General features: G+C 40.2%; 1 protein-coding gene across 3 annotated transcripts in view; it reads right to left on the bottom strand.

Annotated features, from left to right (window-relative positions):
- The window catches only part of RUNX2 (RUNX family transcription factor 2), a 230250-nt gene that overhangs the window by 158456 nt on the left and 58161 nt on the right, over positions 1-13633 (bottom strand). For all 3 annotated transcript variants that reach the window (XM_087438672.1, XM_087438673.1, XM_014782649.2), the window contains exon 4: positions 1698-1871. In XM_087438672.1, the coding sequence (XP_087294798.1) occupies positions 1698-1871 (174 nt within the window). The remainder of the gene's footprint in view (positions 1-1697; positions 1872-13633) is intronic.

Genomic DNA, 13633 nt, shown 5'->3' with positions numbered 1-13633 from the left:
GCCAAAGCCTTGGGAAAAGCATCTTCTTAAGTGAATCAAGCAATGCAAAGGTTCCAAAGGCTGTTTAAAAGCATTAGTCATTAGCAGAACATAATGAGAAAACAGTTAAGGATTAGAATATAGAAATCAAACATTTAAAGAACCCAGAGGTTGCCAAATCATAACATATTTTTTTATGTATATTTTATTAGCCATCATAAGTCCCTTAAAAATCATGTATAAACACTTTTATATATGTATACATACGCTTCTACACACACACACAGAGTCTAATGATTACTATAAGGAAAAAGGACAGCTATTATGAACCTTAATCAATGATCTAAAGTCTGCTCCTCTAAATGCAGTAGCAGCTATAGCTATAAGCTTCAAATGCACGCGTTAGTGTGAATTTCACCCTTGCATTTTTATCAGGGACACATGTGTAGTAAACATATTAACCTTTTGATTCCTACACATCAACATTTAGAAATTTATTTAGGCTAACACGTGGCTATTCTTCACAGAGCTCTAAGGTTTTCCCTGATGCAGATATCTGGTTCTCTTCAGTGTTTACATATTTTATTTTTATAATTCTATATTATTTTTAAAATACATACTCAGGCATACCCATATATTCAGACTAATATGCATATACCCACAGAAACCTACTCTAAGTAAATATCCAAGAAGATATATACCTAATATGGGCAGGAGAGACAGAGAGGTAGATCATTTAGTTTATAAACAATTATGTTTATAAACCATTAAGGACACTCAAAACCTAAACCACTATAGACAAAAACCTAACCATTAGGAAAAAATCCATGTTGCGAGTTTATTGTACATTTTGTTTTGAGTGATTTTTCCTCTGTTCTAGTCCATTTCTGCCACCAATAGCAACTAGATGACATGGAGAGTTCCTTTCAGCTTTCAATACTTGTGATCCACAGATTAAAGATCTGTGATGATTAACACACTCTCTTGTCACCGTGACCTAAAAGCAATCAGACTAGTCCTAAAATACGATCTGTTTTTGCACAAGTGGGGCAGAAAAAAAGAAGAGCTGGGAGTCTTAATGCAGCAAATGTGAATGATTAGTCTATAATGCAATGCTGATGTTAATTTTCAGAAGAAAGGTAAAGTAAGCAGCTCACCAGAATATATAAAGAGAAATGTCGCATGAGGAACTAGAGCTAAATGTGAATCAGAAGTGCATTCTGTCTGCCCGATGAGCCGCTCATTGACCTTCCCTTATAACCACCAATTAAGGCTTCCTGTTAGCCCTGGGCAATTTTCAAGCAAACGTAATGAAATAGTTATATACATAAGAAACTTAAGCCCAAATCTGAGACGGTAACACTAATTTTCTAATAGTGAGGGTGCGATGTTATCCCCTGGACCACCTGGACACAATACAGAAACTTACAGCAAACATTCTCCCAGAGAGCAGAGTTATTACCGTTCCACCAGCGTGCACACTGACACTGCTACAGAGTCCAGCATTAGTAGAAACTTCCCCCAAATTTTACCTCAGTTATTGAATACTGGAATTTGTTTTTTATAAAAAAAGACGGTCAGTATCTTCAAGTCTTGATTCTTTGATAATAAGCCATGTCACAGCTCCAGGAGTTCTGAAGTGAACACATCTCCTCTGGTAGCCCCTCACCCCCAGCCTGCCAGAGTCTGTGCAAGTGAAACCTATGAGTCTGTCTTACCTGTAATCTGACTCTGTCCTTGTGGATTAAAAGGACTTGGTGCAGAGTTCAGGGAGGGCCGTGGGTTCTGAGGCGGGACACCTACTCTCATACTGGGATGAGGAATGCGCCCTAAATCACTGAGGCGGTCAGAGAACAAACTAGGTTTAGAGTCATCAAGCTTCTGTCTGTGCCCTGGAAACAGCAAATCATAAAATAAAAGCATATTAATTAGCTGAACAATTGATCATGCTAAATAGATATGTGAACATACATAGTGGGGGTTTAAGCCAAGGAATTATCAATACTGATATTTATAATGAAGTGTCCATACAATGCCTTCCATTTCAAATTGCTTTATAAGCATCCTCTGGTGGCAAGCATCCTAGTTCTGTCCTATAAGTGGAGAGCTGAGGGTCCCAGAGGGTGCCTCCGAGTCAAGCATCTGTAAGCAGGCTGGGATGCTGGAGCTCAAGAGGAACTCGCTGGGCACCTCCTCCAGCCTCAAAGTGAGGATGGGAAAGGTGAATGCGTACTGGGGTGTGTTTGCTTGTTTCATGAAGGAGAAACCTCCCCTGAAAGAGAGTCCATGCATGTGTCATATTGTCCCACAGTTGGGGCAGAAACAGACACAAACACATTTGTCAAAGGGAAATTTCCATGATGACCATAGTGACTTTTTCTTTTTTATGTTACAACCATACCCTACTGAGACTCTTTTCTGAAAAACGAAAACTCAAACCCAGAACCCCCTTAAGAAGAAAAAACAAAAATATAAGCAAGGAAACTCAAATTCTCAAGAGGAATCTAGATATTTTGTGAAATGCCAAAGCCTGAAAGCATATAATAAACTATGCTAAATCAGAGAAAATGCTTTTTTTATTTTAAATCTAGTACTGTGGTTTTGTAAAAGAAATTGAAAAACAGCCTTTGGGTTACCATGTGAATGTGAGAATCCATTATTTAAAAAAAAAACACAAAACTTTGTCTCTCTTCCAGTTTATTCAAGTCTATGTCCAAGGAAATTCTAGATATTAAATAAATATGCAAATTAAAATATAACCAAGGTACTAAGACTCTTTAAAAACCATCAAATCATTCTTAGCAAAGAGTATAGTATTGCCCTGGTGCAAATATAACAGAAAACCATCTGAATCTTGGTGCAACATTAGGTAAATGTAAATCTGTAGAGTGGTGCCGTAGTGAACAAGCACAATAATGCCTAATATTCAAACAGAAATATACTGTGGATTCCTTCTTCCATACTCCGTACCAGTGAGGCCTCAGTAAGTGGCCCCAACATTTTATTAAAATGTTAAGTAACTAAAGCTGATTCAAAGAAGAGCCATTAAGATGATGACTGGAATAAGAATTTGCCCTTTGAAGAAAAATTAAGGGAATTAGGACTATATCCATAAAAGAAAAAAACCTTGAAGGAGGATTATTAAGAGCCTTCAAGAATGGGAGGGTATATTCTGTGGGTAGCAGGAAAAACACCTCATCTTCCACTTCGTATAGGAGAAGAGGAAAAATCAGGATAGGGTTAAGTTGAACATTAGAATTTCCCAACTATAAGCTGTCTTCATAAGACAAATTCCTTATTTTATTTGCCCCAAAATGTATTTTCCTGTCTCCTTTTTCATTGCCTACCCAGCCCAAAGAAAACAGACAGGAAGCCAAGGCTTGGTAATATGAGTGTAGCTGTCTCCACAGCCAAACATGTTCCAACTAGGCCCATTAACTGAAATGCACCCACCACCCTATTTCCTGCCTGTGTAAGTTGGGGCATCTGCTGTAACAGAGTGACTAAGACTAGGAGAAAAATGACTAGGAAAAACTAGGGAAACTCATTGTTTGTTGATGGTTGTTTTCCCATCAACTTTTTATCCAGATTACAAGCAGACTTTAGACCTCTAAAGGACCTTCAGAAATTACCCAAACAGCTCCTAGACCCTGGCAAGTAAGGTGTTCATAGATGAAGCAACTAAGTCCAACAGAGGTAAAACAACTAGCCCGTGGTCCTCAGCTACTTACTAGCTCGGCCTGGACCAGGATACGGTTCTAGTCCTAATTTACTAAGCATTCCACTCATCATGTGGCACCATCAATGTTGGCATTCTAGCTTTCTCTTCCCTTCCTCTCCCAGGTGCAATGGAACACTGAAAATATCCAGATCGACAAAGTGAGACACCTAAGAACTAAGTCCTGTGAGGTGCCAGGGCTGGTTTTCAACACAAGCAGAAGCAGCAGCAAGGATTCAATTACAAAGTTAATAGCTCACCCATTACCCTAAACAAACTTCCATCAATACATTTTGCTGAGTCTAACTAGTTTCACGATTAGGGAATTATATAGTACTTGTCACAGTTAGATCCATGGAATCCATTCCTCAAACACATACCAAAAAAAAAGTATTGGTGTGGTGTTGACACAGCTGTAAACATTAACAAGAAAGCTTATGGAATTGTCCCTGGAAGTTATTTTTTTTAATAGGCCATATTTTTGGAATGGCAGATTCCCTGAGGGTTAAGGGAGACTACATGATCTTGCATGGTTCCTTTATACACTGGGACTTTATGTGGGCCATGGGTCACAAGGAAATTTAATAAGGTTTGCCTCTGTTTTCTACAGCCCTTTCATTAGGTTTTCATGGAGACTGTATGAGATATGAGCTCAGTATATGGATGTGTGAGCACCCTTTTATTTTCTCTTAGCCCAGAGCTTCAGGGGAGTAATAGGACGTTGTAGGCAGGAATAAAGGACTTGGAGTAGCACTAACAAGTGTGAAAAACTTAAGAGCAGGTGAAATTTTAAAAGCCTCCATGACCTTTTGGAAATTACCTTCAAAGATGAGCTACCAAGTACCTACAGACACCACAGAGGAATTCAGGGAACATCTCTCTGTGGCTGCATGTATACAAAAGATATACCCATTTTCCTTGTAGATGTCTGCCCCTTCATAGCCACCACCACAACCACAACAAAATTCTTACTGTACAAGAAAGAGCAAAGGCTGAACAGGTTCTTTGTCTTTCAACCATGACAAATACCCGCTACCGCTAAACCACATCAGGGTAACACTCACATGATGGGCAGAATGAAGATCCTCAGCACCCAAGCGATCCCTTCAGAAATTGAGAACACAGAAGACAAGGGTGCGCTGACTTAAATCAAAGACAGGGTGCTCTGCCACGGCACACAGAGAAGCAAACCTCATCCAGAGGGCCAAAGAGTGGATCTTCCAAGCAGGAGGAAGGAATAAAGAATGGAAAACTCTTGTGTTTAAGACTATGGAAAAGCTCGGTCCTGGATCTTCTTTTCTAGCTGCACTTCCTCCCTTGAGAGTGTCTCCTCCACCCTAGCTGCGTAAGAAAATCCTCTAAGGAGCTTTGAAAAATATGGATGTCCAGGCCCCACATCGGCTCAATTAAATCGGAATCTCTGGGAGTGGGTTTTGGGGAAAGTTATTTTTTTAAAGCTCACCACATGATCCGATGTGCAGCCAAGGTAGAGAACCACTGCCCAAGCTGATCTCACCGTCCCAAGCACTCAACGCCTCCCTGTTCCTGGCTGAGCCCTGACCTCTGTCCTGAGTTCCAGGTTTGTGGGTCCCACTGCCTACTTGACTCTCCCCTGGGATGCCTCAATGGTATCTTAAATGAATATATTTAAGACAGAATTCTTGATTCTTCTCTCCAAAAAACTCTATTCCTCCCTAAGAGTCCCTCCATCTCAGTAAATGGCACCAGCCACTAAGTTGCTTAAGCCAAAAACCTAGACATTTTCCTTGATTTCCCCTTATCCCTCACTCCCCACACTCAATCCATTCCCAAGTCTTGTCATTTCCATCTTGCAAGTATTATTCACTTCTCTCATTTCCATCGGCACAACCCTAGTCCAGGACCCCATCATCTCTCTCTGGGCATCTGACATCGTCTCCTTTTCATTTCCCATCCCAGAACCTTTCTACTTTCCTGAAATGCTCTCCCCCGCTCCTTTGTATAGCTCACTCCTTCTCATCCCCTAGACCTCAGGGTGAACACCACTTCCTATGAGAAGGTGGAGGTCCTGGCTGCCCACTCTACCCAGGGTAGGTTCCCTCCCTCTTGAGCACACCCTCTGTTTAGTTCCTTTACGGATAATTACACAGTCTGTAATTATCTTGTGTATTTATTTGTCTCCCCTGAAAAACTATAAGTCCCATGAGAATGAGTGCTCTGTCTTGTTTACAGCTGTACCCTCACAACCTAGTTCAGTGCCTGCCATATAGGAGGTGCTCAATAAATATTTATGCAATAAATGGACAAATGAATATTCTCTTCTTTTAGATAAATGTCTTGGTCAAGAGAAAATTTTCTGGCCCAAGATATCATATCACAACACTATCTTTACCAAAAAAAACTCTTCTCTTCTTCTTTGGCAATCTAGTGAATCCAGTGGGCAAAGCCTTTCTTTAGACACCAACCTTTACTGCTGCTTCCTATGGAATTTCCCTGAAGGACAGTCACTTAAGTGAGAGCTTGCTTTCTGGCTTTCTGAAAAAGCCCCATTTGCTCTCACCAAAATTCTTAAGCATTGTTGCAAGTCATTTAGAATCACAGAGCTGAGAAGGACAGCAGAAATCATTTAGACTCTAAATTTTAGAGCGATGTCCTTCTTTTATGGATGAAGACCCTGAGTCCCTGAGAGGGCAAGTGACTTCCCAAAGTCACATAGTTAGTGGCAGGACCAGAACTCAGGTTTTCTGATTGCTGGTCCAGGGCTCCTTTCACGCCCATTGCCAACCAGCTTATTTTAGATTCTAACGGTACAGCATCAGTCATTCAGGGGAGACCACGGTCAGAAGTGAATTTAAAACAGAAAAAAAAGTTTTCAGAACAAATTTCTTTCAAAAAGTTGAGTGTGTTTGGCTGAATATGACCTTTGTTGCAATAAATTCAGGGGCACAAGAAGAAAGCACAATCAAAAGGTCATAGCATTCACACATCCTCGGAGCAAAGGCATATGAGGCTCTGTTAAGTCACTAAGCAAGAGTCCAGCTAATCGTCCCATTCTTCCCCACCCAGCTCTTTTGGTCCAAGGGCAACTCACCCACAATGAAAACTGGTAATGCTGCCATTAGAACTTCTGCTTAAAAAATCATACATCTGAAACTGGTACGCAAAGACTCCGAAACTGTGGTATGTGAACCACGAAAATAAACTTGCCTCTGTGATGTGACTCATTTTGCCCATTTTTACAAAAGTTGATTGAGAGCTGCCTAACAACTCTGGAGAGCTATGTGGCCCCCCGCCAGAACCTCACACTCCATGCACTACATTCACAACATGATGCATTGCTCCAGTTAGACCATTCCTCCCAAAGGATGCCCAAACACACTTACAAGAGAGTGCACCTTTCAAAACCAAGGCACCTTTCACAAAGAGGGCACCATGTCATGGCCAGTCCAGCCTAATGTGGCACAGCAGGGTCATTTTGCTGATCATTAGGGCATTATGGCAGCTCATCTTTTTACAGTCGTATTTTAAATCAGTTTTAAACGCTCACTGCTTTTATTACGTATCTACTTGTATCCTGGGTATCATGAAGATACAATCTTTAAATAAAATAAATAAACTTAAAAGGCAGATCTGCAATAAAGCATCAATCAGGACTCAGCACGATGTCCACATTCAGGTCAGTTAGTCCAGCTAGTGTGTACTGGGCAGCTACCACACACGTGTCTCAGTAGGCATTGTAAGGAGGAGAGAAGAGGAAATATACAAGATAAGATAATGCCCTTGCCCTCAAGCAGTTCACAGTGTAGTAGGGAAGAAAGGCAAGCAGTTAAATATAACTGAAAAGGACGGTGGTGAGGGCAATCACTAAAATGCTATGGTTTGGGGAGCAATGGAGGAATTACGAACATGGACTATTTCAAAACATTAAGGAAGTGGTGCTTTTTGTAATTAAGTAAGAATATGCTCTTATTTTTTGGAAGGGCTCACTGACATATTTGGGGTAAAGTGTCACGATATCTGGTATTTGCTTTAAAATATTTCAGCAAAATAACAATTGAAGTGAAAATGGCAAAATATTATTAATTACAAAATACGGTGATGGGTATATGGGGTTTTATAAAATATAATCTCTTTTAATGTATGTTTGAAATTTTTCATAAGAAAAAACTTTTTAAAAAAATTAAGTGCTATAGGAAGAACAGGAGAGCAACTGATGTTGACTAGAAGGAAAGAGAAAACCCTCACTGACAAGATCATCGTGTTCCTGGAGGTGGAGTAGGACTGTGATAAGCAGAGAAGGAAGGAGGGAAGCTGGCTGGAGGACAAACGACAGAAAAATGATAATAGATACCTTGTGAGATAAGATAGTGAGAAACATATATGTGATCTTGATCTAAACAGAGGCACACTATTCTTCAAATCACTTGATACCTCTAGTTGTACAACTACACATTAATTCTTTTACACTATACAATATATACGAGAATCGGCCCTTTGAAGACAGATCTTTTTATCCCCTGACCAATAAAACGATACTCTGGTAGCCTGTGAGCCTCCTCTGCCATGTGTTCAGCCTTCCCTGGAAGAGAAGGGTGACGGGGGAGACATTAGCTAATTCTGCTGTCAGCAAGTGTGTGACAGAATGAGATCTGGTTGAATACTCTAGGGCTCAAGCCACAGGATATGACTATTCAAGAATGTTGTGACAATGATCCTTGGAGTGAAAAGGAAGAGAGCAGAGGACTTGCATCAGAACTACCATTTTTCTGAGTAAACTGGTTATACAGCAACAGAGCTGCTATTCCACAGCAGTTCTGGTGGGGGGGGGGGAGGGGATGGCGCCTTGAGTTCTAATGTCTCTACCCTGCAAGTGGTACAAGAAGGAGTGTTTGTAGGGAGGGTTTAGGGAATGATTTGACTAATTTTAGAGTCATAATTCAATTCCAAATGAAATTACTTAGAATTCTACTACTAAGGATGAGCCTTAGTATATCTCAGAGAGCTCAGTTTAGACGGTTTCCAGCAAAAGCAACATAACAGGGAAGATTACGCAGACTCAAGTGAGTTCTGAGGGAAGCCATGCAACGTCTGGAGCCTAATCCTTTATATAAGTACTGAGGCTCTGGATTAAAAACCTTGATTTTCTGCATTCCTACATATGTGTGAAAATGGAAATACTATTGAGAAAAGTGAAACTCTTCTCTGTTTACATTTGGATGACTACATTTCACTGGTGGTTCGAGAAAGCCTAAAAATCAAAGACCTATATTCTTGTAATGCTTGTAATGTTTAGTTAAGCCCTTTGCCTCTCCCTGAAGCACTAGCCCCCCCACAACCAATATAAACAGTCCCAACCAGCTTCTCCTCTAATTTCCTTATTTCTATTAATAACTTCATTTTCTAGTCTCCCAGGCTCAAAATACAGCTTACGTATATCTTTGCCACCTCTCTTTCCTAGACCCTATCATCCAGTCAAGCCCATTCCTAAAGTTTCTACAGGGATGGGCCCCTGCTTTCCATTCCCATCAGAACCACTGCTAACCTCTCAGTTGTGGCTAATACACCAGAGTATCAGCCTGGCATAATTGAAAGGGCACCAAACAGTTGTATGACCACAGGAAGGGATTTAATGGAACTTTCTGGGTCTACCAAAATTGAAGGGTTTGTTTCCGTAATTTCTAAAATCCTTTCAGTCTCTAAATCCTAACATTAATGTTACTCACCTGCTCAAAACCTTTCAATTGTCTTATACTGTCTATTGAATTAAACAGAACCCCCTGAGCCCAGAAAACCAGGACCTGGAAAGTACAGTCTAAATGTACCTGGTCACTCTCCTTTTCGATGGCGACAAGTGCGCTGCTCCCAGCCTGTGCTCTACTCACCCTGGACCATCCACGGCTCCTCAGGAATCCCTGTGCCTTTGCCCAAGCTGTCTCCTCTACTTGGAATACCCTCTCCCCATCATCTCCATTTGGCCAAATCCCTTCCCAGTCTCAACTTGGTCATCACATTGTTCTGGTCTTTTCCGTCTCTAGGGCCTCGCTGATCCTTCTGGTTTCTATCTCAGCAAGCTGAGAGCAGCTACAACTGTTTTTTGTCTTCCACATGTGGTTATACTTAAGTGTAGTAGGCATTCGGTAAGCATTTACTATGAATTGATATAAAATATTTATACATAATTTCAAACCTTATTATCTTAGATTCTCCTGGACTTGACTGTGAACTCCTTAAGGATGGGTGTCATGTCTTATGTCTAGCACATAACTTGCAGCCTAGATACAGAGAAGGCATACAACACATGTTTGTGGAATTAATAAATAAGAACATTCATAAATTTAGAATTCTCTCTCCTTTTGTCCAGTAAAAGACAGAGAGGATGAAAAAAAAAAGGCTGGTTATTGGGAAACATTTCCCACAGTAAAATTGATGAGTCTATAATCTTTGCTGGGAAAGGCTGCTGAGTCATCTTTTTTCCTAAGAGTATGCTGTCTGGTTCAGGTCAAAAACTATTTCTGGACTAGAATAATGAAATGGACTAAGAAACTGTCTTCATGTTTAAGGCCTGTAGCCCCTCTGAGCCACTGGAAATTAGCAGCCATGCAGTATGACGTGTGCACGGGGCCCCACAGCTCACCCAGGACGGCCCGTGAGAGGAGACGGCCCTAGAGCAGTGTTAGTGTGTGGCTTCAGACAGAGGACCACAGATCATAAACAAATCTCCTTCCAGGAGATTCTTCTCTGATGGTATTTCAAAAATGAACTAACAGAGCTTCTCTCTAAGGGCCCTTCTTAATATATAAACCAATTTCTAAGGGAAAAAAATATCATAATCACTACCACATACATTCAAGAGCCCCCTTTCAGCCCTTGAACAGAGTCAGGCATGCAGAATTCAGAGTATCAAGGAGGAAGAGAGGAAGAACAATTTCACCCAAGAGAGGTCTGAAGCCTTCCAGTCTCTTGGGTAAAAACATAATTATGGGAAGAAAAACATAATCTACTCAAGAGACATAATTACGTAGTTAAGCGATAGACTCCATAGAAATATTCTAGGAACTCCAGTTCAAAGAAAAAAAATGTTAAAAGCTGAATTTGCTTTCTTTTAATAATAAAAGGCTCCGGTTTAGACCAGTGAGTAAAAAGTTCACTCTCCCAAACTCATATGTAGTCATTTTTTAAATACAATTAGACGCATGAGAGAGATCATTGAAGGACAGCCTCTTTCAAAATGTAGGCTTCTAAAGGTTAAAGAATTCAAAATCTTTCAATAAATATACAAATGAAAGAACTGTGAAATATTATTTTGCATGTATATAAATGCAAGTTCCTTTATGACTTTGAGATTTTAGGCTGTGGCCAGTCACGGCAATCAGAGAATAAAGTATCTGGAAGAAAGGACGGCCCCATCAGGCTATGCCCCTATCATTCACACATCAGGAATAACTTCTAATAAACATATGCTTGGAGTATAATCTTTTTTCTTGAAATAATGGACTCAAAAAACTTGAAACACCTAAAGGAAAAGAAACTCATGGGAGGCAAGAAGAAAAACAGGATTAAAAAATTTTAAAGAAATGCCAGATGAAAGCATAAGGGAAATACACGAGAGGAGATGTAATACTTTTTGCAGGCAGGGGAACAAAGAGCTAACAGAAGCTGGCTGTGTTCACCGCCGCCCCTCTTCCGCGTCCTAACATCTCTCATCTACTCTGCCGCTTTACCTCCAAATTCTCTGGCACTTTCTTTCTAGTTCCAATCCTGCTATCCTTGACTTTGTCTGCCTGCTGTTTCCAAGGGATGCTTCTTTCCCTCTTTACTCCCATTCAAAGTAAAATTATATGAATTAGAAGTTTTCAGAGCTGGAAGAGAACACGGATTTCACCAGACTCTGTCCTTCATTTGAGAAAAGTAACTGATGCCCAGAAAAATACTGTGACTTGTTTGAAGTCATGGAAGTAGGCAGGGACAGTGGAAGCCAGTCCCCTGACCTGCCTCAGCCCTCTTTTTCATATACCAGGCTGCCATACCAGGAAAGAAAAAAAAAAGTTGAGGAAAAGAGACCTGGAAAGAACAGAATAAGAGAAAGCAGAGAAGCTTAATTCAGAGAGTTTATGACATTATATCCAGTCATTCCGACTCCGTTTTATCACAACACAGCTTATTCTCCTACTAATTACGACCCAACGTCCACAGCCATCCTGGGCTATCTGAATCTGTATCTCTCCCTTCAGTTTCTGGGAAATGAACAAAAGATCTCTTTCTCTATGTCTATCTACACTTTACTCCCAAAACTTAGTAAAACTTGAGTGTTTTAGTTGTGAAAACATTTCCTTTGCCTTTCCTTACCATAATATATTCACACACACCACAGTTTGGGGTTACTAGCATTTATAGAGACCCCACCGAGAGATGTAAAGATTTTTTTAATGGTAACGTTTTAAGCAGTGGAAATGGTAGTTTCCACAGTTGAACAAAAAACATCACTGTTTATTTGCCAACAATCCAGCTAAACATGGATGGCATTATTCTTCAAAGAGTCCAGTGACAACTAGCTTACAGACTGTCACGCAATTCCTGGATCCTGGCTGAATGTCCTTAGCATGCGATCTTCTCTGTTTCTCTTTCATTATTACAGTTTTGTGTACATGTTATGTGACCTCGTGTGTGTTTCAAGGAAAGAAAGAAAAGCTACCTAGAAGTAATTAAAAAGTGCAAAGGGCGCCTCTCTTGATATGTGCTGCTACAGCAGCAGAGCCTCATTTTCAATTTTCCCATTTCTGTAACAGGAAGAAAATGTTAAAAAGTAATAACCAAGGAAAAAGGCAGCCAGCTCCCACAGCCTGGTCTTGCTGTGCTGAATGGCAGTGAAGATCATAGAGGAAGAAAAAAGAAAAAGACAGAAAGGGGGGAAATTTCTTGCTTGAACTGGACCTACTCCAGCTGGCAAGAAGAGGTGGTTTTCTTAACGCTTGCGAAACCTGATTACTTTTTTAAAGGAATGAAGAAGAAGCAGATGTAAACATAGCCATTAAAACAGATTTAAGGTACTTAGTTTTAATCTAGTCTAAGGCCTATCCAATTGTCTGCCGCTCTGGAATTCTCTGCTTGCTAGACATTAATACGGTGCATGTCAGTGTCTTCTAAGTGGCGAATGCTGTCATCTGAGCTCTGTGGTTAGCCTCTCAGGTCAGGCATGGAAGGAATAGCAGCTTAAGCAATAATGGATGGATGTCTATTATGTGCTGTGGCTGTCAGAAGTCTGTTTTACTACATTAAAGGACTATTGTGTTTATATCTACACAACAGGTCTTAAACAGATTGTTTAAACATGATTAAACCGGAGATGTCTTTGAAATAACCCCCCTAATAAAATTCAGATGGGTAAGGAACTGAAAAACGCTGTCAACAATACATTTAAAAAAAAAAAAAATCAGTTCTCTCTAAGCTGCAAGGGTAGCACAAGATAAACTCCAAAATAAAACAGTTTACAAGTTAAACTCAAAGGATTCCCTTACATATCAGCACCCTTTTCTGAGAGAATAGCCTTTATCCATCCACCCTTCCTTAATGCTGTTGCACAATTTACTACAGTCCTGATAGACAGATAATTGCTTTATTCAGCCATGTGTAATAAAGGGAGTCTACTGTGTTAATCCCGGTTTTCTTATCTTCTGTGAACTCTGAAGAAGGAACTGAAAACTCTATCACTTCATTCCAAAATGACTGGAGTTGACTCACGTTCAGATCTGCTAAAGTGTTCTTACATTCCACTCCGTCACCAAAGGGGCCAAGTATTTTGAGTAGGATCAAGTTATTCTTATATAAAAGGGAATCTAAAGTAGTGTTAAATGGAGTTAAAAGATAGCAAGTTTTACCCTTTTTTCCAAGGCACAGCAGATTAGAAAAGCACATTCTTTTCAAACCAAGGAAGTGGGTTGGTGCTCATTTTTCAGAGTT

Source organism: Ceratotherium simum, chromosome 13, assembly GCF_057802395.1.
Source record: "Ceratotherium simum simum isolate JZ-2026a chromosome 13, ASM5780239v1, whole genome shotgun sequence".
In the NCBI taxonomy this organism is placed as follows: Eukaryota; Metazoa; Chordata; class Mammalia; order Perissodactyla; family Rhinocerotidae; genus Ceratotherium; species Ceratotherium simum.
This window is presented reverse-complemented; position numbering and strand designations above follow the sequence as displayed.